At 38.3% G+C, this 22,725-nt stretch overlaps 2 protein-coding genes and 1 pseudogene across 3 annotated transcripts; 1 reads left to right on the top strand and 2 right to left on the bottom strand.

Moving 5' to 3' along the window:
- Positions 1–21: 21 nt before the first annotated feature.
- Positions 22–1,606, bottom strand: LOC137716932 (cyclin-D5-1-like; annotated as a pseudogene). Its single transcript, XR_015965360.1, has 5 exons — positions 1,321–1,606; positions 1,103–1,189; positions 695–998; positions 479–612; positions 22–393 (listed from the first exon to the last, which is right to left on the bottom strand). The product of XR_015965360.1 is annotated as a cyclin-D5-1-like (transcript).
- Positions 1,607–4,854: 3,248 nt separating this feature from the next.
- LOC137717632 (uncharacterized) lies at positions 4,855–8,401 on the top strand. The gene is made up of 13 exons (XM_068457053.2): positions 4,855–5,258; positions 5,587–5,758; positions 5,884–5,964; positions 6,077–6,159; positions 6,249–6,364; positions 6,480–6,590; positions 6,690–6,799; positions 6,988–7,297; positions 7,374–7,451; positions 7,548–7,598; positions 7,730–7,819; positions 7,942–8,019; positions 8,122–8,401. The coding sequence occupies exons 1-13, from the start codon at positions 5,249–5,251 to the stop codon at positions 8,167–8,169; spliced, it is 1,338 nt and encodes a 445-aa protein (XP_068313154.1). The 5' UTR covers positions 4,855–5,248; the 3' UTR covers positions 8,170–8,401.
- An 861-nt stretch (positions 8,402–9,262) lies between these two features.
- Positions 9,263–21,317, bottom strand: LOC137716933 (uncharacterized). The gene is made up of 18 exons (XM_088698333.1): positions 20,887–21,317; positions 19,726–20,465; positions 18,776–19,043; positions 17,510–18,664; positions 16,749–17,406; positions 16,565–16,646; positions 16,421–16,468; positions 15,772–15,974; positions 15,333–15,358; positions 13,462–13,956; positions 13,179–13,338; positions 13,023–13,084; positions 12,511–12,605; positions 12,304–12,417; positions 11,952–12,017; positions 11,443–11,540; positions 10,788–11,206; positions 9,263–10,683 (listed from the first exon to the last, which is right to left on the bottom strand). The coding sequence occupies exons 1-18, from the start codon at positions 21,185–21,187 to the stop codon at positions 9,458–9,460; spliced, it is 6,216 nt and encodes a 2,071-aa protein (XP_088554459.1). The 5' UTR covers positions 21,188–21,317; the 3' UTR covers positions 9,263–9,457.
- Positions 21,318–22,725: the final 1,408 nt, after the last annotated feature.

Genomic DNA, 22,725 nt, shown 5'->3' with positions numbered 1-22,725 from the left:
CAACCCAATTACCCTATCAATTAGACCATGAGTGGAAATGCTCTAATGGTGTTTCTGAATTTCGGTCTACATGGCATTTACACAACTCTTTTTCTCCGTGCAAACTTGAAATGTGTGTATTAATTTCTACTTGGTGTATCTGAATTTCCATGTACTAACTGGTACTTAACCAATTCTGTTTACTCTGTGCTAGAATTAAGTTCTGTGTTAAACTAAAAAATTCTTAGTTGCAGACGTCTGGACCATGTGACCATTCAACCGCACATACAAAGCATCCATCCACTGGGCTCGAATCAAGCAGCATCAGCGATCAATCGATTTTTACAGACTCGGTTCTTTAGGTTTCTCCGTCTTTAGCTCCTGCAGTATATTGTAGCATGAAAACACAGCTTCCTGCGACACAAAAGGCCAATAAGTCCAGTACTTAATTTATATGAAACACCAATTAAGTAATGAGAAAACGGCTAAATAAACTCACAATTTCCAAAAGTTTCAATTCTGGTATGGAGTTTATCTTTAATTACAATGCTTCTATTGTTAATTTCTGATCCAGTGCCATCAAGGTGGCGGCGGCTGCTACAGCTGACGGTCGTTGATGCATCAAATTAATCTCTACATTAACATTAAAACATGATTAACTAACCATCTAAATCAACTCACAATTAATTAAGTGATCCAATAGGTATAGAAGTACCTGTGATTATAGAAAGGAGGAGGTCTACAATCTTTAATTTTACATCAGATGGAGATTCTTGGCACAACTTGGAGACGAAGTAATCGATAAACGAGAAGGGTGTGATCATACTCATCTTCCATTCCAGTGCTCCCAACACCATAAGCTCCATTTTCTGAATCAGTTTTCCTTCGAACAAGTGAGGATTTTCGACTTCATATTGCGACAGTGATGGAATGTTCTGCTCCTTCATCTTGGCACCCGGAGATAGACACGCCACTGAAAGCAATCTAACCATAGCAACCTGCAAAAACATGAACTGATTCTCGTTACACAATCACCAAAAACACCGAATGGAATACAGTTTTACAGAACACATTGGCATTATCGTTTAGACATAGCCCGAAAAGGCGAACAACAAAATCTTACAGGGATTAGCCTCAGGGAAATGAACCGATCAAAGTATGTCATGCACAAATATGCTGTTCTAGGATGAAATCCAAGACCCGTTCTTCTCTGAAATTCCAAGAAACACCAATAACAGGAACACAATCAATTTCGATTCAAAACGACTTTATTTTATTTTATTTTTATTTTTATCGAAACTTGGAAAACAAGAAACTGGGTTTTTGAGATTAGAGACTAACCTGGAGAACCCAAGTGATGGATTCCAATCGAGCGTCCAAAACCCAGGCGGGAATCACCAAATCTTCGTCTTTCTCAAACCCAAATTCGATCTCTCTGTGGATTAATTTCTGCGACTGCTCTTCTTCCAATGCAAACGCCATCGTAATAGTTGTTGAGATTGAGGAATGCTTTGTTTTCTACAAAATCTCCGTTGAAGAGAAAGCTGTGACTTTCTCGGCAAGAAAGGTCCGGCGATAAAGGATCACTATTTTGGTTTCTTTTTCTTTCTATCTGTTTAGTGCATTCCGCGCAGAAAATCTAGCAGGAACAGAGTAAACAGAGTCGGATAATATAATCCCGGACTGAATAATCCGAGATTTAGAAAGAGAAAGAATGGTTGACCAGCAAGACTGGAAAGGACCGGAGACGAAATAGGGTTACAGTATTTAGCAAGAATGTGACACGGTTTAACGGTTACGGATTCAACAGAATTGGGAAACGGGAATTGTTAGGGATGAATATGAGATTATCTGTTTGTTTCAGAGCCCCTAGTAACGTGGCTAGATTGTATGGTTAACAAAAACGCTTATGATTAGAAGCAACTTTTTATGTGATCCGGCTTATTTGAGAAATGTTTTTAAATGACTGAAAATATTTTTAGAGATTTTATAGAATCAATTCTTAGTAAAAGTGAAATTAATCTGGAAAAACACTTGACTGCACTAGTGTTTCTTGAAGAAATCACTTTCAAGTGCTTTTGGAACCTAAAAACATTTTCTAAAGCGCTCTTAATATTTTAAAAGCACATTCCAAACGAAATTTAAAGAAGGAAAATAATTTTCACACACCATTTTTAGTCTCTTACACAACCTATTTAATCATGGCCATTGATTCTGTTTCATTTATTCAATCTGATGGCTAAAAATAAAAAGGGGTGTGTGAGTCAAATTTTTTTTTCAAGCACTAGGTAGTCAAGGGGTACTCCACATCTCATAATACAAGTAGAGAAAATAAGATTTTTTATTTTTTTTTTGTGTGTCCTTCCATTTATTTTATGTCACGTGGAGTACTCGATTGAATTCCGGGCACTTGAAAAAAATTTCTCATGTAAGAGGCTAAAAAGTAAAAAGTGCGTGAGAATCACTTTCTTTAAAAAAATGTATTTGCACTTTTATAGAATCAACAACCTGTCATTGCACATCTGAATGAACAGTCATTGATTTTACAAGATGAACACTTCTTTCAAGTAGGTTTAAGAAAACGCTTACGATCAAAAGCAATATCTATGTGATGGTATTTAGAATAAAATATGACACCTTTGAATGAATATATCATTGATTTTACAAGATAAACTATAGCTACAATAAGAATGCTATTGTAACAGAATTTAAGTTATTAATTGCAAATTCTTATGTATTTGAATTTTTATAAATTGGAGAGAGTATTAGTTTTGGTAAAATGTCATTCCCGTCATGCCTTAGTGTCATATACCTATTTTGTAGAAGTCCTTGTATCTGACACTCATAATATTATAGTCATTATATTAGTCATTTAGGATCTCCTAATATGTTTTGAACTCTTGAGATATCTTGTATCTTAAAATTTAGCGATTATACATTGCAGAATATAGAATTCTCCGGAGCACAACTTATTCTTGTAGTCAGGGAGGAGGGTACATGAATATGGATTATGTGTTCCCTATCGTTTGACTGTCCCAGATTCCATTCCAATTCAAACTTGCCACTTACAAAACAAAAACCTTGAATCCACCGGGCAGCCTGCTCACATGGCTAGCCAACTTCAAGCTTCCCATATTTTGTCCACCACCACCACCACCCATTTTTCTGCCAACACACCCTGGACTCTCAAAGGAGGAGGGCTAGCGTAACCTTACAATTAAGGGTTAGCTGTAGGAAGGGTCTGGGCTTGTCATGATCAAGTCCCCTCCAAAACATCTGGGCCTTGAAGTTTATTGTTTAGTGACCTTTCTTTCTTTTTCTTTTAAATGAACAATGATAAAAAACACAAGTAGACTGTGACAAGAAAATGAACAATACTCCCTTTTAAGAAAGACGTCCGCGCGGAGAGCAACTTGTACGGAAGCAGTGTGTTCAAGAAGGAAAAAGATCCTCTCCGGAGTCGTTTTCATCTAATCCACCAAGTTCGGGATCCGAACCGTTGAATTAACAATTCTTATAATTTTTAAAGAGGGATCTCTGTTTGTAACTGTTTGATCAAATTTCAAAAGTTCGAATCACGAACTTGGTAGATTAGTTGGAAAGGGATCCAGAGAAGATCCCTTTCCATTCATGAAAATGTGTGTGAGTGACAAGGAAGCTCAAATGTGACCATTTGTTACGCGTGACTGTCACATTTTATTGTGATTTGACCATTTCATTGAAAACTTTTTTATTCTCATCTTTAAAAGACTTTGATTATTAATCATGGCTATGAAGCAGGCTTGGATTGAATCACGCCTCTAAAACGCACCCTGGTATTGTTAGAAGAACCATAAGAAATTAAAAAATAATTGATTTTTATACTTTCATTTCTTCTTTTTTTAAAGAGGACTCCATGCTCCGATTGTGGGATATGGTTGGTTGAGAAGAGAGGACCCCTTCAAGGTTGTTGACAGGCAAGTCCTCAGGAGTTTCCGATATTTCGAATAATTCCACCGAGATTGGGGGCTTCTTATGTTATGGTCTTTCGATTTTTGACAAGCCAAGAGCTTAAAAATAAGAAAAGAGGAATGGAGCAGTGGAAAAAATAAATCCGAAGGGCAAAGGCCCACTTGTTTTCTATTTTTGTTCTTCTCTTCTTTTTGTAAGATGCAACTTTTGTTCTCAATTTTCATATTGATTTTGAATTATTATTTTTTAGTTGTCCCTTGTACTATCTTAAGAGTTATGATTGGTGAACTAAACAAGATTGAATATTGTATCTTGAAATAGTTAGGCTAGGAAAGGAAGGGATAGATTGAGATATTTTTCCAACGTTTGGTGTACACAATGTCATTTTATGGTCGTCCATTGTAAGGATTGTCATTTTTTGCCTGTTCCTTGTACCATCTTATAGGCTACGTTTGGTGGGCAGGACAAAGATGAATATTATATTTTGGATTGGTTAGGTTAGAATGAGAAGAAATAGGTTGTGATAAAATTTGTAAGACGTGCGAGTTAATCTACCCTCTTTCGGATTTATAGCCTATCAAGTTCAAATTTCATTTACACCATCAAACCAGATTTGAACTTGTAGCCATTTTAATTCGCTATACTCATTCCATTCAGCAGACCAAGCAGACGCATAGTGTTTTTTTAATAAACTATCTATTTGTCAAAAAAAGAAAAAAAAAAAAAAACTAGAAACAAATACCTCCTTTCTTCAGTCACGTGGCTCTTTTAAAATCCACGTGCCACACGCGCTGCACTTTTCTAGCCGCCTCCTGGCGGTCTACCACTCTCCCAAACTCGCGCGTCTGGCCGACATCGCCGACTCCGTACTACATAATATTCCAATACTCTTGTTACAAAGCACGTCAAACCCAACGGTTCACAGCCCGCCACGTCATAACCCACACGACTCCGCGCGCCAGTGTGCCACATGTTGGCACCGAATATTCGATGCCACCAAATGTTCCAGATTTCGATTTCCCCCAAATTTTGATTTCTCAAAAGAAAGAGGAAGCCCCTTCACTCATTTTTGCCCCAAATCAGGAAACCCTAATTCCATTAATGGCTGAATTGGTCTCTGGATTTTCTGAATCGCAGTTTTTTCTCGACTCCGACCAATTCAATTTCGTCGATCTCGTCAGATTTTCTTCTCTTCGGCAGCGCTCTCCTCCACCTTCTTCTTCTCAGATTTTCAGTCGCCCTTGTAACTTTTTCTGACACAGAAAGCGTGCTAGGGATTCAGAAAGTATAGTAGGGACCCCCCATACGACTCACAGTTATGGGGAAACGTAAGCCCTTCATCCCTTTAGACTTTTCAATTTGATAATTTTGTTCATTAGGGTTTTCTTAATTCTGCTAACTCTGATGTTTCAATTCGCTAGTTTTAATTGTAATTTTCTTGTTTTATTGCTTTAGATCCCAATTTTGCAAGCAATTTATTACTTTTTTGTTGGTTGCAATTATTGCAACAAGTTTTGGTTTTGCTGATTTTAATGTTTGTTTGAGCTCATACTACATTTGGGTTTTTGATTGTCTCCCAAAAAAGGAGGAGAAATTAGTGTATAAGAATTGTGGAATTTTCGGTTTTGAGGTTATTGTGGATTTTGGCATTTGCAGGTAGTTCTCAGCGCAAGAATGCTGCAATGATGGATAGTGATGATGATAATAGTAGCGTGAGTTCAACGTCGACTACGCGCTCCGATCATGTTTCGGTGTCTGTCAATGAAGATATGCATGTGGATAAGGATAGTTTACTTGACCAAGCCGTAGATGCTTTGTATGAGAAGAGGTATTCTCTCTTTTAATAATCATATTATGTAATGATAGTAATAATACTCAATACAAAAGTGCGAAGAAGCTCGTTTTATTGTTGCCCATTTTGCTTACTAAATGTTATACTTTGTGTATGTGAAGGGGTTCCACAAGAGAAAAGGCTTTGTCAGCAATTATTGACGCGTTTAATAGCAACATGCAACATCAGTTTGTGGAAAAGAAGTAAGCAACTGCATTTGATTATGTTCACTTATGCTCTTAGGACCCAGAATGCCTTAGCTCTTACCGATTGTATTTTGCATTGATTCTCATGAACTTATTTGGTGTTCATCAGGTTTGCCACTTTATTGCATCAGTGTCTGAATTGCATCAAAAAGGGTTCGTCCAAAGAGATATGTTTGGCGTCTCATGTGATCGGTTAGGTCTTAACTCCTTTTTTGGCCCATTCGTATACTTCTCCCCCAAGTATCAAAATCAGGTTTTAATCTTTTCGTGTGTGCTTGTAGGACTATTGGCTTTGACTGTTGGATGTGGAGACAATGCTCATGAAATACTGGAAGAATCACTACCTGTGATTTCACAGGCTTTCAAATCTGGATCTGAAGTCTCAAAGACATCAGCGGTAGCTACGATATCATACTTCTTTAGGCTTTAGCTTCATATGATTTCTGGTTGTTGGACATATCATGATATTGAACCTGTTTTCCTTTAACACAGAATTTGGTTTCTAATTGCAGTTACTGGAGTGTTTAGCTATTATCACTTTTGTTGGTGGTAGTGATCCAGAGCAAACAGAAAAGTCAATGCAAATTATGTGGCAAGTAGTTCATCCAAAACAAAGTTCCAATGTAAGTAAGCGAATGCCGCATTTATCTATTTTTATTTTGTGTGCCAGCTAAAGGTGCTGTTTCACTATTTGACTGTTGTCTATTCCACAACTTTTTCAGGTAATTGCAGTCAAACTCTCAGCAGCTGCAATAACCACCATGGTGTCTGCGTGGTCCTTTCTTTTGACAACTGTAGATGGGTGGAATCTTAATTTTAAAGATTGGCAAGAGTGAGTAAAATATTGATCACTGATGCATTTCATTGCTTTGCTTTTCTTTCATTTGATAAGGATTTGTCTGCTTGGTAATGTGTGATTCAAACCACATCCCGTTTGTGTATTAAGACTTTGGCTGCGACCAGTTTGATGCAACAACCTTGTGGAATAACTCCCCCATCATTTTCTGGCCAATAATGCAGGTCCATAACATACTTATCTAGCCTGCTAGATAAGGATGACCGGTCTATGCGTATAGCCGCTGGTGAAGCTTTGGCATTAATTTTTGAGATTGGAAGTTTAGAAAAGTTCTCTGCTGGTGCTAATACTTCAAGTGATGCCTCAACTGAAGAAGGAAATAAACCCCGGGAATTTGTACATATACAAGGACTGAAATCAAAGATTATTAATCAAGCCAGAAACCTCTCAGCTGAGGCAGGTGGAAAAAGTTCTGCTAAAAAAGATCTTAGCAATCAGCGGAACACGTTCCGGGATATCTTGGAATATTTTGAGGTATATTACACCATTGTGATTAAAATGGATACTTAATTATATTGATCCTGTATACTGATCTTATTCATCAACGTAGGATGGTTATTCTCCTGAAATTTCAATAAAGATTGGTGGTGAATCATTACACACATCAACGTGGTTGCAGATGATACAGGTCCTCTTATCCTCCTCCTCCTGTTTTCGTTTCAAATTTTTGTTTGGTTAGATAGTTTCAAGTCATTAAACTGTTACTGTTTTGAAACCATTGCAGTTGAACTTTTTGAAGCGTTTTCTTGGAGGAGGTTTTATCAAGCACATGCAGGTTGCTTTCCTTACCCTGCGATATGATTTCTTCGTCATTTTATTGGATAAATTTGTATCTATTTTTAATCATGGCACTATAATTCATCTCTAATTAGGCAAAGGCTAAATTAATACAATTTTCTGAAACAGGAAAATGAACTCCTCCAGGATGTTCTTGGCTTTAATCCAAAGAAAAAGAATCTATCTGATTCCGAACATCGTCTATCTGGTGGTGAAAAGGTTCGTTCGTACAACTAATCCAATTTGTTTCATTAGTTTGATATTCCATAGGTCTGCAGCAGGTGTTCTTATGTTGGTAGGTAATTCTCTAGTCATTCATTAATATTGTTTCTTCGTTACAGAGGATGTTTAGGTCACCGAACTCGGTTCAAAGCAAAGCAAGGACCCAGCTGCTTAACAAGCAGCGAATGTTATCCGAGGTATGTTTGCGAACGCTTGCTTCAACGTGTTCAGGGTAAACATGCTGGCTCTTCAATTATACTTTGCTTCTTACCTTTGTACTCTCTTTTATGCGTTCGCAGGGTAAAAATATCGGCCGCTTTGCAGCGAACATGGGGGACGATGTGTAAAAATCGATGCGCTTATCTTTTCGGCTTTGCACTACTTTTGGTCCCCAGGCTGGATTTTTTTGGTTTGCAACCATCTTGTTTCATCTCTAGTCATGACGTTGGTGGTGAGTTCAAACCAATAGTACAATCGTTGGATAAGGCTATATCTGTCATTTGCTACTCTAGAAAATTTCAATGAAGAATTTTATCTTGTATTTTGAATTTGCTTCAAATGGATTATAATTTTGACCAATGCGCTGCTAAAATCTTTTGAAAACTTGTCATAAGATTATTATTATTATTATTATTATTAGTATTATTTTTATATTTTTTTACAAACGGTATTTACACTTGCAATAGTGTGGCTAACTCGTCAAAAGATTTATTTTCGTGGAAACTTTTGTCACATCTGACGACGTTAAAAAACAAGTAGGGTAAATGTTTGACCGAACGTAACTTCGTTCTGACTTAGTTTTGTGTCCTGCTGAAAATTTTATGAACATTTCTTGGGTCCTCAGCCTCCATGAAAATAATCTGTGAAAGCTCCACGCCTTGTTTTAGATCAATTTATATTTGGGAACTTTAACGAAAAACTTCTGGTACTGTTCACTTTAACAAAAAATTATGTTTTTACATTAAAAAGTCAATTGTGATAATATTCATTTTATTCTTTATTTTTGTCCTTATCATCAAAATTTAAAGTTTTAAACTTTTTTTCATTAATTTTTTTTTTTATATTTTCCGTTTGAATATTGAGTGCGACCTAGACAGGAAGCATTATTGACCAACAGTAAAAAAACGTGAAGTGTGTTGGTTGGTTAGAGTGCGTGGCCCTTAAACACAAGGTCAAAGGTTCGAACCCTTCTTCTAGCGTTTTCTTGTTTCTTTTATTACATGTTAGGCCAATTATTTCCATCCAGTCCAATTTTTTTTCTTATGGAGTTTTTACCCAAGCCAGTTTGAACTTTGGTGGATTCTTTTACCAGTAGAGTGGAAATTCATTTAGTACTATGGTTTATCTGCTGATTAAGTTCGATTCTAATGGATGACGAACTTTGATAATAAGTATTAAGTTCGACTCTAAAAAAATTTCATACTTGTAACAAATCTAATCTAGTGTCAGGGTCTTCACTTGATTAATGCATATGAAACCATAGTAATCGATTAATCGATATAACTGTGGTTTAATCAAACGACAAGTTAGCAAGCAACCAAAATTTACAGTGACCCAAAACTCTCGATAGATCTCACGCTTGAAACCGTTCCCTAAACAAAATACGGGGGGAGATGTCCGTGTTACTCTGTATACCTAGAAGCCACCTAAACCAGAAAAGTGCTTATTCATGGCCCGGTCCTTCCTGAAATTATTTCTCCCACCTCCTCCTCTGCCTCCTCTCCTTCCCCCCCTTCCCCTTTGATTTCCGGCATTCTCTCCGTCTTCACCTTTGGCATTATCGTTGTGTTTATTATCTTGCTCCTCATTGGCCTCCCTTTGTCTTCCTCCCCTCCGTCCTCTGCCCCTAGCATTCCCAACAAACCCTCTCCCTCTCCCATCCATCTGACCTCTCTCTTCGGCTTGAGAATTGTCAAATTGTTTGTCTTGCTCCTCCGAGTATTCTGTCAGCTTCTTAACTGCACCTAGAGGAAGATTGCCACCACGGCCAAGGCCATGAATAACTTCTCGTTGTGCTTCAGTAATTAATGATGCTTCCCCAGCATTTGCAACTGCAACCGAACCTGCAACTTTGTAACTATAATTCTTACCATCCTTGACATAATATTGGGGCTTCTTTCTGGAGCCCCATTTGGAACTAGCTGCATCCTGAGATGAATTTCCAGTTTGTGCTTCCCACGGCCTACCCGTATTTGAGCTGCTTTTTTCACTAAATATCTCACTTTCCCCCACTCCTGAATCCGCAACACTCAGACCCAGATCATCAAAAGAGTCATCATACTCATCATCATACTCAAACTGTGAAATAAGAGTAGCAGTGTTTGCAACGTATTTCTCATTTCTGTCATCCAGGGTATCCGTATCAGGCACGTCTGCTTTAGACTTCCTAACAAACCTTCCTTGTGATGAGGAGGATGAAACCGAAGGGGCACCATTTTGTTTATCCCTCACAACAACTGCTGTACTAGTGGCGGGTGGTGCTGTAAGCTCACCTAGTTTTCCTTTCCCTTTATCATTCCTACCAACAGTCGCAGTCTTGGGTGCTGGCATCGTCTCTAATGACATATCCAAGGACTGCAGATCTTCATGAAGAGTTCCCTCAAGAATCCTCTGAATAACCTCCTCAGGATTCTGGTTATAGGCTTCAAGACAAGCAGCTAAGAAACCTTTTCCATAATCAGGGAACAGGTCCTTTATTTGACTGATTTGCGACTCCACAATTGCAACATCTTCATCTATCTGCACCTTCTTGTTTGTCAAAGCGGCTGTCGTACTGGGCTGCTCCTTAACTATGAGTTTCTGAGTAGACATAAGTATTCCATATACATACCCCAGCTGCTCATCATCCATGATTATCCATCCTGCATGAACAAAGCCGACTAAATATGAATTTGCTTCTTCAAGCATATTATATTAAACGAGCTTGTACAAGTACAATATACTGTAATAGCATGTAATAGCTCACCACTATTTTGTAAATTCTCCATTTTGCTCATAATGTTGAAGTTCTTTTCAATATTTTGAAGAAATGTTTGCCTATTCTGGTTCTCCTGAGCACATACGGAAATTCCATTAATCTCTCTTAAAGTTTGAACCAGTATATCTGATCTAATGAAAAGATCCTCCACTTTGGCTGGAAACATCTCCGCAGCAGCTGGAATGGGGAGGTTATCTTTGAAGGCCTCATCACTTAGATAGCACAAATCCAATAGTTTCCAACCGAATCTGACAATTCTCTTTGATAACATCTTCAAACTTAAAGCAATATTAGACACCATTTTATCTTCTCCATCTGCTGAAATTATTTGAAATCCACGCTGCAAAGATGGAAGTAATGAATCATGCAACCTTGCTAGAGTGCTTAGTAATGCCTCGTTCCCATGACTGCATAGAAAGAGAGAGCAAAGATATACTATTTCATTATTGAAACTTTTGACAGCATTATTGCTAAAAAAACATGATTTACCAAACGAGCAGGTTTCACTAAAAAGACTCCTAGACAACGACCAAAACATGCTGATGAAATTTCCATCAGATACTCAGCTTAGAAAAGCCAAACTATATTCCAAGATAAACCTTCTGATTGTTGACTCAAACAGCCAAGCCCATAGGAAAGATACCTGGTTTCAACAGGGCACAACAAGAAGACAGCAGATGGTTCATATGCAGTTAAGAAAGCATCCATGGATACAACTGCATCATTGATGAAGTCCATAACCTACCAAGAAAGGAGAAAATTCTTAAATAGAGTATCATAAGCATGTCAACATCCTCATGTCTTGTAAAAGTTGAAGCAGAAAACAGCAATGGTCCACTTGAAACATCATAGATCCAACCCGTAGAAGAAAACGATAGGGGTCACTTGAATTCCTTATGAAAAGAATTTCCTTAGCTGTATTTGTAGCAAAAAATTGGTTAATAAAACTTCCATATATAATATCCCCCATTGTTCTAAAAATTTAATTTAATTTTGTACAGCATGTAGCAGAACAAATCCAATATAAAACCTACTATTACTCTAAATCTCTTTAAAGAATTAATTCAAATTGCCACTAAGTACTGAAAAGGAGTAGAGAAAGGAATCAGTTGTACAAATAAGTTCAGTCAATAAGAAGAGAAAGCAACTCACTTCCAATAAATCAGCAAGAAGGCGGCTGGATCCATGTTCTCTAGTGTTTCCAGAGGAAAAAAGGGTCTGCACATGATATCGGGAGTGCTTATAAATCCTTCCAGTAAAAACTAATTAAAATAGTATTGAAGATACATAACTAGTAAAGACTTAACCATTGTTCGTTAGGCAGAAAAGTTCGATCAACATTATTTATGCGACAAATGAGTTTCATTGTTATTTTACTAAGCTTCCTCGAGTATATATCAAGACTATGACTGTAGAAACCCACTTTCGCATCCTTATTAAACAGGATGAACGGAACAAAAGGTGGAATCAGTCACTATTGATTTTAAAAGATTTGAGGGCATACCTCCAAGGCTGAGCTGCTACGTTGGTGCATTGTTTGGACAATGCTAAGGAAATGTGATGCTACTGCAGTCAAATTGTCACGGATCCTAGTATGAGCTTTTACTGCATTGCCAACCTGAAAAACATAATAACAAAGAATGACTGAGTGAGTGAGTGACAGAGAGTGCAATTGGAGAGGGCACTAGGCTGATATTTATGAAATTCCTACCAGCACTCTGGTCAAATCTTCATTTTCATGGCCATATATAGCACATATGTCTAACAGCTTAGGCAAGTCAAGCAACTTCTTCTCCTGCAAAAGAACTACATGTGGAATTAGTGAACAACTGTTATTACGATACAATATTAAACAAAAAAGAGAATCCTAAACGTATTTTCTCCAATGAGATGTATTCAACTCTAATACAAATATAGGACACAGACGCAGACTTTCACTGAGACCTAAAAGCACCTAACAAACTCTAATATGGAAGCAAAAGTCATCTCATCTATGGATACGGTATGGAATTTGTAACGAACTACATCAGTTACCACACTGCACAAATTTTGGAGAAAAAGAAGAAAGCATATGATTTCATGAAGGAAAATGACATATAGTAATGCAAATAATATCCAAAATCTTTAAGGGTTACACTAATCATGTTCTAACAAAATAGATTATCTTGCCCACCAAACTTTATGAAAAACAATTTACAGAGAAAGCATATCTACAGAACACACCTTCATGGTCTTGTGGACTGAGACTATCAGCAAGACGAGCGCCAGGATCCCTATTAGAAGATCTGCATTACGATGACAGAGAAAGTGAATATGAAAAGCGATAATAACAACGCAATAACAGAATATGACGCTATACAGCTGCAACCTCAGACTTACATTCGATATAATACCATAAACACACGGCGGCTCAATTCAAACTCCCCAACAATGACCCCCGCCACCAATTCGTTGGCGCCGCGATGAGGGAAATCATACCACCTACTCCTAAACTGAAGAAAGCTATCCAGAAATTCATGCAACGATGTATCACTTGCCACTGACAACAATGGGGGCAGCAGCAACACAAAAACAGTGAAAATATTAACAACAAATTGAATATTCAGTGTGAAGTTTCCAGCTTTTGCAGGTCAAGATGTAAATGTCATAGCAGTTATTGTACCTTGTCGCCAAAACTCCTTAGGGTTTAACTTCAGCAGGCGGGAGAGCTCTCTGTTAAGAAGATCCACCACTCTCTGCGACTCCAGGGCGTCCAATCCGCCTTCGTCGGCGCCGAGCCCAGCCGCCACCGCCTCATCCTGGGGCAAGTAATTTACGAAATTGCCACCCTGAGCTCGGCCCGGCACCCACTCACCTTTGTCTCCCATCCGAACCCTGCTCCCCGACGGCGGCACCGAAGCAGCGGTGGAAGTTTCGGCATTGGATTGCTGCTTGGATAGGGATTGCCGGAGAGAGGTAGAGAGCGTGGGATTGGGATTGGGATTGATATTGGGCTCTCGAGGGATTGGATTGTTGTGGTCTGGATTCTTGGGGACGAAGACCTTTTGGGGTTTTGTGACACCCTTGCTTCCGGCGGTTCGGGGGTGAGAGTTTCGGTTCCACATGTTCTCCCTCGCACTGAGTCCGATCGGATTTCGATTGAGGGCAAGTGAGACTCAGAGGGAGAAGAAAAGACGGTGTGTCGAACGGAAACCAAAGAACTGGGAGGTCGGTGGCGCTTAGTTGCCCCAAATCCTGGTATTTGTAGGCCGGGCGCGGCGGCTTTTCTTTTATTTCTTGGCGAACACTCACAAGTCACCAGGCATTGGCAACCATATCGACTATTGACTCTTGACATTTTATTTTATTTATTTTCTAATTTTATATATCATTCAATCCTATCCTACAAGTATTTTTACAACTATTAAAGAGCTCATTCGGAAATGCATTTGAAATGACTGAAAGTGCTTTTAACGAAAATATTTTTGGGTTATAAAAGTATTGAAAGTGCTTCCTGCAATAAGCTTCAATTATATGCTTCTTGCATGAAGCACTTTAAATATTTTTTGAGAATTCACTTGCATTTTTACTAAAAATTGGTTTTAAAAACATTTTTAGAATACTTCTAACAGGGGGACACATAGTCAATTACATCCAGTAAGATTAAGGGTTGGTCAACAAAGTATTCAACTTTCTTAGAGTCGTGCATAGGGAAGGAACTGATTTTAGATTATACATAGGGAAATCCATGTGCAATGGGTGTCCGTCGGTGGAGAGAGATAGAAGAATGCAGAGAGCACCGATTGGTTGAAGGGTTACGTTCATTTGCCCTAAGCAGACTGCCGTGATAAGTCGGAGGAACGTGAGGATGATGTCAAGTCATCATGCCCCTTATGCCCTGGGCAACACACATAAATCTATTTTCTTCCCTATGAGTTCTAGTCTCAATAAGAATGCTAGTTCTTACTGTTCATATGTTATGATATGAATATGCCACACCAATTCATTATGTGCTTCTTACATGTAACACTTTGAGTGCTTTTAAATGATTTACTTGCATTTTTACTAAAGATTGGGTCTAAAAATATTTTCACCAGAAGCGCTCTCAGTCATTTTAAAAGCACTTCAAAACGAGCTCTAAATCTTATAATTTTAATTTCAGTCATTCATGAGAAACGTTTTCACTACTATTGGCCAAAAAAAAAAAAAAAAAAAAGGTATCTTGTGGTTATACATTTCTAAGTTCTTTTTTCAAGAAGCTTTCGCTATGAATTTAATAGAGTAAGCAGAAGGAAAGGGAAGGTGATAAAAATTATTTTCCGAGAATAAAAGTATTTTCAGGCAAAAAGGAAACAAGCCGGGCACATTGTGTCGAGGTTTATGTAATTTTGAGACTTTCAGAGGGGTGAGTCTTTAATAGTTGGGATTATTAGTAATCGGACTTTATATCCATTAAATTGGCAAGCAAACAAAAATAGTACTTTCTCAATTCCATCATGACTGTTCATTTCCGTACCAAAAAATAGTCCAGTCTATTAAAGAAAAATTACTTACCGAGATTAAAAACAATGGCAGCATAGCTTCAGAGAAATAATCTTTACACAGCGGTCAGTGATATCTATAATTTTGAACACTAACATTAGAGAAAAGGTTAACATCTTCAGGGAACTAAATTCCACAGAAGCTCCACATGCCAGGGCATTTCTATTCTACAAGAGAAAATTCTGTCGATCGGCCTCTGCTAAGCCGAAACAACCCTTAAAACTATAAAGTTTGCTGCGATATGTACCGTGTACAAAATGATAACAAGAATTATGTCACCGACGATATATAACATTCAAAACTTTCATCATTGCCTTCTTAGAAGAGAAGCAGGAAAGCAAAAACTCAACTAGTTTAGTAAGCATAAAGCATAGTTTCTTCCAATAAGCTATATAGGGCATAAGAAGCACATGTATGCCGAGACTTCCACCCGTATCATAAATTAGAAGATCATACCCACTCGAAGTTTGTTTCTTTAGGTAATATTAGAGCAATGAGACAATCTGGTGGACTCGGTGCAATAGAGAGCATAGCACAAGTGTCATCAGACTGTGGAAGTATGAACAGAAGCCTCGCCCATAAGGATTTCACAGCCGGGATCTTGATCACTCCTGAGCAATCCCTCTGCTTCAAGTATGAAATGAAATCCTGAAACTGGAGAACAGAAATGAAAGACTTAATTTATGCGGGAATTCATTGGCAGTTGAAACAGGATAGCGAATCTTGGCTACGCTTATGTGTTGGGGGTAGATAAACATGTACAAATATGAATCTCAAAGATCTTCATTTACAAATCTTGGAATTGCATGAATCTCAGTTTACTTTGGGATGTTTACGAACTTTGGTTTAGACTGGTCTAAACACCTTCAACTTTTGCTTCCGTGTCTACAAATCTTAGAATATTTACGTGTAAGACGTTTACAAGACATAACTAATGTAATCTCTAACAAACATGCTCTGGAAGTGTTTTCATGGTTAACAGTTCATCTTTTTCCTAGTCCAGATAAACAATACTATCACTTTATCAAGGGGCAGCATAGCTGCCATCCCAAGAGAGAGGCTACAGAACTACAGGACCAATGCAAAAGAGGATAACTTACGCCTTTGTGGTCGCCTGCAGAAGCTGGGATCAATCTGCATACCTCCCTCTGCATCACAAGTAAAAGAAAAGACAATAAATATAAATAAATTTTGGAAATGAATGACAGATACTGAGTTCAGGATAGTAATATCAATGGACTTACTTTATGTGGTGGGGTGCTAGTAAATGTTGACTTCACATGCCGAAAATCTGTACGCTTGGTCATGTCTAACTTAGCAGGCCATCTGAACCAATTAGCCACAAATTATGAATAGATATTTAGTTTATACTCAAAAAAACCTTAATGAGATTTCAGAAAGGAAACTGAGGAAAAGAAAAGAACTTACTCTATAGGTTCAGAAATGGCATTCAAATATTTGCATATATCTGAATCCACCCTATGCGCATAAACAGTACAGTAATGAACACCACTTTTGCATAACATTCCCTGCCACTGATACTGAGAGCATTGTCCAGAACCTTCCACACCAGATGATTCTGGAACAGGTGGAGGAGGTGAATGGGGAGGAGGAGGAACATAAGGCGGCTGCGACTGAGGCAGAGGTGGTGGAGATGGGGGCACTGGAGGTGGCATTTCAGGTAAAGGAGGTGGTTGAGATGATAGCGGTGGTGGAACTATCGGTACTGAAAACATTTGGTCAAATTGCTGTGCTGGAGTTCCCTGTATTTGTGCAAGTGGAGTCACAGAAGCAGGAATGAAGGGAGCTACAATAGCATTCCCATGAAAATTGTTGGGCATTACACCTGGTGAGATTGGGTTCAAAGGAGGATTATGATTTACACCCCGTGGATCCCAAGAACAACTTGGAGGGGGGTAAACAGGCCGTATAAATGGAGATGAGTGAATTTGGAGTGGAGGTGGGACACAGGGTCCCTGTGTTGGCACAGGAACACAAGGAATGCTCCCTGGTGCGGAATGCAGCTCCATTCCAGGTTTTGCATACATCCACTTTTGTTCAGCAGCACGAGAAACGGCATGACTACCTATAGTAAAACCATTCAATATACAATTCATTTAGTATCAAAGGACAGAAAAGGAATGAGAAGGAGGCTAGTTTCAAATAAATTTCTACCAAAAGCATTTCACCTTGTGAAGGATCCACAGGTGAGTTATTGTCATAACCATCAAGCTTTGGGGTGCCAGATTCAAGCATCTCCGTAGAGCCAGTAGCTCTCTTTGACTGAAATAAATATCCACCCTGTACAGTATTCCCCTGATTCTCGGACGTTACTCTAGGGGATGCAAGCTCCATGGGGTGGCTCTCATGATTTACTGAAAATGGTGCAGCAACATGACTACTGGGCATGTTTCCAGGGGTGCTGCTTCTTATGTCAATATGAGTAGGGGTAGGTGCAGATCTTGCACCATCAGTTTGGGATATTACGACATTAGCTGACCCTGCACCATATGGTGGCCTGTGGTTACTCCTTTCCTTGCGATGTTGTCTGAGATGTGCCATTACCGCAGCAGCTTCTTCAGGAGTATCAAATTCCATCAGTAACGCACCTTCATTGCTAAGATCAGTGACCGTGTAAGGACCCTTGTAAATCACTTTTCTTGATTCATGCAGAGTCTCATCCTTGGCCCATTGACTTAATATATTTCCCACATAAACATGGCAACTAGAACCAACTGCAATGCCATTCATGGTACCTCTAGTTCCCAGTCCTATATCCATAAACTTCACGTGCCAAGGAAAATGTCCACGCATATATTCCCGAGCCTTTATGGCATCCACAATGTTTCTGTACTCTACCAAGGCAAACCCTTTGAGTGGGAAGAAAATAAATTGTTCTACTGCACCAAACCTCTCTAACTGAAACCTTACATGAGCTTCAGACACATCAGATCCTGAAAAGCCCAGCCAGAGCTGTTTAGAGGCGGAGAAAATATCCATGGCTCCAATATCCCCATCCGAATACCAAACACTTTGAGTTGTTGTGGAAGTATATGGTGACACCAAATGAGGTCTAGGAGATTCAAAAGAACTATTTACACCACCACTTAAAGATCTCATGAGAGGTGAGCCAAAATCCATTGCATCTTGATTCTTGTCAAGATGACCATGTTTTCTCCCATCAAATGAATTACTCCTGAAATTTAGTGGAGATCTTGTGACAGGTGAAAGAACCTGGTGGTTCATTAGGTCCCTTGGCACAGAAGACCTGCCATGTGACATATCTCCATGCTCCCTAATCTCAGAGTTTGTGGACCTTGTTCCCCAGCTCTCCTGATTGGAACCTGCAAGAGTAGTTTCAAGAGGGATTATAGAGCTGTAGGGTTTCAGATGTTGACCTGAAACTCTGTCAGAATAAAAAACATGATAGGATCCATTATTAGTTCTTAACTTACTATCTTTTCCATACAGTTCACTACAGGCCTCATGTTGGTTAGAGAACCTAGGAACCAGATATGCTCGTTCAATAAATCTGGATGGATCAGAATCATTCTCATCACTATCCACTTGATCATCTCCCACATCCATTCGCCCTAAAAATGAATTAAATACATCTTCCAAAGAAGATTTAATATCATTAAAAACTTTGGAAGATGACGATTTACATAACTTTTTATACTTTGAGAACATCCAACTTTGCAATGACAGATCTTTGCTAAGAACCTGCAAACGTTAAAAAAAAAAACGAAAAGAAAACCAAAAAAGGCCCCAGGGCAAGAGACAGTCAGCAATATCAGAAAAGGAATTATTATAATTAAACAAATCACTACACAAAAGGAAAACACAAATTTTCATCTTCAAACCAAATACTTGAGAAAATTCAACTTATTTCTACCAATCAGTCAGAAGTACAAGGATAACCATTTTAGGAATGTAAAAGATCCCCATTTAGTGGTGTCTGCCCCAAATTACTGCATCTCCTCTACATATGTGTTGGTTTAACATTTCATTGGCAATAGTACCTAAATTTCTAGAACTTAGTCAACTCAACAATCACTTTCCTAAAGAAATTTGTTGCATTCAACTGAAGCTGAGTTGCAATTCCAAAACAGATGGTACAGAAGGATGCATGTGATGCATCATGCATATCAATACGCTTACTATCATACCCTACTATTACATATTATCTGTTTTTGTTATACAAACAATATATGGCATAAAATTTTTCCAAATTCTGTTATAAAAACCAATGGTCAGCAACTGATATTTTCTCCACTATCTTGAAAATATTAGGATTTACAAGTACACTATCAGAAATCAATAGCTTATACAGCAAAAAATTGGTACAACAATCAGAATTGACAATGACATTACATATAAAGCATGGGAAGCTCAAAAGAATTACCAGTCCTAACAAGCAGCTCTCTGAAACTGTTGATGCATCCCCACAGACATGATTGCCATCAGATGCTACCTGCTCAGAGCTAACCTCACAGCCTCTGGTGCTAGATTCAGTATAATCTGTACTTGATTTAGATTCATCACCATTTTTACCGAAAGGATAGCCACCATCATTATCAAGCCTGCTTGTCATTTGCCTTAGAAAATACTGCCCCTTCAGAACTCCATCCGATGCACCGGATTTAAAGAGTTCAAACCAGGCTGCGAGTAATTTTTGTGGATAACTAAAGAGAATCCATATTAAACTGAGAGCGCATAACTTGGATAATTTAATAGGTGAAGATTCATTTTCATCTAAAACCTTTTGCTTTAGCTCAGAAAAATTCTGAGAGGAATCTTGTATTCTCACAGTTTCTTTCCCAACAATAAGAAAGACATCCTTTCCCTCACAGGAGGATATGAAGAAGGTGAGCACATTCTGGAAAACTGCAGAGCAAATCCCCCGAATGACGGATGATGTTGGCGCCACTGAAGATGCAGTGTAGCAAATATCAGCTAGACCAAGAACACAAGATTTAGCAGTCTGAAATGCAACACCATCAGCATCCTCTCCTCTCTTTATTACTGCCATGCTCCAGTTATACATATTGATAACAACTTTCCCTGCAGCTTCAAGGGCAGTTGGACATTTTGAAGCATACCGAGGAATGAGATCAGCAACAATGCGTTGTACACTCGTACAACCTGTGAAGTTTAGACTGAGGATTACCACATTGAAGATAAAAAATTTATAATCTAAACCCTAAAGTATGAATGTTACTAATGAGGGTTCGAACGAACAACCTCGTTCATTGCAAAGCATTCTCTTTTCCATTCACTAATTCAATTTTACGGGCAAAGTACAATTCAACTAGCAGCATAGAGTTGTTGAACACATAATCAGCACCTACTTTATCTGCGCAACATTCCGATACTACCTACTCGATCTCATGTAATGCAAATTTACATAGAACACGAAAAAGAAACCCTAATCATGAATTTTTCTTTGATTCTTCACTAAAATTTACACAACGCGAACAATCATCACATACTACTTGCTCTTCACATGAGAAAAAAATATATAAATCGAAACCAACAGGGGCAAAAGAGTAAAAGCAACACCAACCTCTGGAAGCAGTGATGAGAGAGAGATAAGCTTGCTCGAGCTCCGGCGTGAGAGCAGAGTCATTCTTCGAAAGGCAAAACTTGATCCGCTTGTAGCAATCGTATACACTTCGAATCTCGTCTCTGTGTCTCCGTTTCTTCATAATCTCCTCCTGAGATAGAGATTGCGGAGCGCCCGCGCTCCGCGGCGGGGCTAGGGTTTGTAGTGGTGGTGGCGGTTGTAATAATGGCGGCGATGGCGGCAGTTCTGGTTGGGATTCGTGCAGCTTCCGCTTCTTCGGAGGTTGCTCTCCCGAGTCCATGGCCGGCGAGAGAGAGGGAGGACGGTGGCTCGCTGAGATTCTGGTGAAAAAGCGATGGTGGCCGGCGGTCCAGTGCAGGAGTCGATGTCGATGTGGGCGCAAGATTAGGAACTAGTTCTAATCAGCGAGAAGGGACCCACCGTTTGTGAAACCGTTGGATGTACGCGCGGAGAATTTGTGGGTCACACAATAACTATTACCGTTTATTTGTACAAGGAGGTCCTTCAATTTAGAGTTATTTGTGGATTTTCTCCGAATTGTAAGTAGATGTCAAGTTTTTCCGACTTCTAATTAAAAATTCAATTTAAATTCATTTTGTATATCTTAATTTTTTATTAACCAACCTCTTTCAAAAGAAAAGAAATAAGAACCAGTATCTCAGAAACAAAATTAAGATAAATTTATTTATTTATTTTTCCTATTGCGGTTTTAATTATAGGGAAACAAAAATTAATGAGCTTTTGTTTTTTATTTTTGAATGATTACCCAATTTAATTAGACGTTAAAAATATATCATTGCCTAACATGGGAAAAACTTTTTCCATGAGTGGATTATAAATTTCTTATGAGCTGCCAATTTTCCTCGTTAACTTTAATTTTAGCCTATTGTCTTTCTGAACCTTTTATAATTGGCTAATTTTTTCTTGAACTTTTATATTTGACCAATTTTCTCCTTAAATTTTTATTTTAGCCAATTACCCTCTTAAATTTTTATAATTGACAATTTAGATTTTGAAAATTTTCATCCATCTAGTCACGTGCACGACACATGACAATGTCTGAGGACATACACAAAGGTAATTTTATTCCTTAATGTGACAACAAATTGTTTTTTTTTCTTCTTCTTTTCCGCTAATTCACTCCATACACTTTTTGTTTGAATTTTATCCTTAAAGTAGACAACTATCAATCTTCCCTATAATCTTGTTTTTTCAACAACACTGGGGTTGTGATGTCATGTCATTAGCCTTCATTGTGACTTGATTCACATGATGTCTTGGTTCACTTATTTCAATTCAAGACCCAAATTCACATAAAAAATTAATTACTTATCTCCACAAATTCATTACTAGAAACTGGCTAATTATAAACGTTTAGGGGTAATCAGCTACAATCAAAGTTCAAGAGGAAAATTGGTCAATTATAAACCTTATTATGATTTGATTCAATCTGATTCCTAAATTTTAACGAAAATTGAAAATATTGTTTCTGATCCGATTCTTCCGTAAAACACTCCTAAATGAGAGAGAGGAAGATGTCAAAAGAAAGATTGTAAGGGGGGGGTAGTCTAAGGAAAATTAAATCATGTGTTGGAACCAAATTTGCGCACCACCGTGAAGGGAGGAGATGCACAAACTCGGCTACTTGTAAAACAATAAACAAACCATAAAGTAACCTTCGCACCGTTAGGGTGCTGGTCTTCGACTGTCAAGTTGGTAAGCAATAATTGCGTCTAGGGAGGGGACTCAAGCAGTGGTTAGATAATAAAGTATGCGATAATCGTGTTACCCATGATGAACCTTAGAAGGGTACCAATA

The sequence above is a fragment of the Pyrus communis genome, chromosome 8 (genome assembly GCF_041283825.1).
Source record: "Pyrus communis isolate YQ-2024b chromosome 8, ASM4128382v1, whole genome shotgun sequence".
Classification (NCBI taxonomy): Eukaryota; Viridiplantae; Streptophyta; class Magnoliopsida; order Rosales; family Rosaceae; genus Pyrus; species Pyrus communis.
The sequence above is the reverse complement of the archived record's forward strand: the minus strand, read 5'-3'. Positions and strand labels throughout refer to the sequence as shown.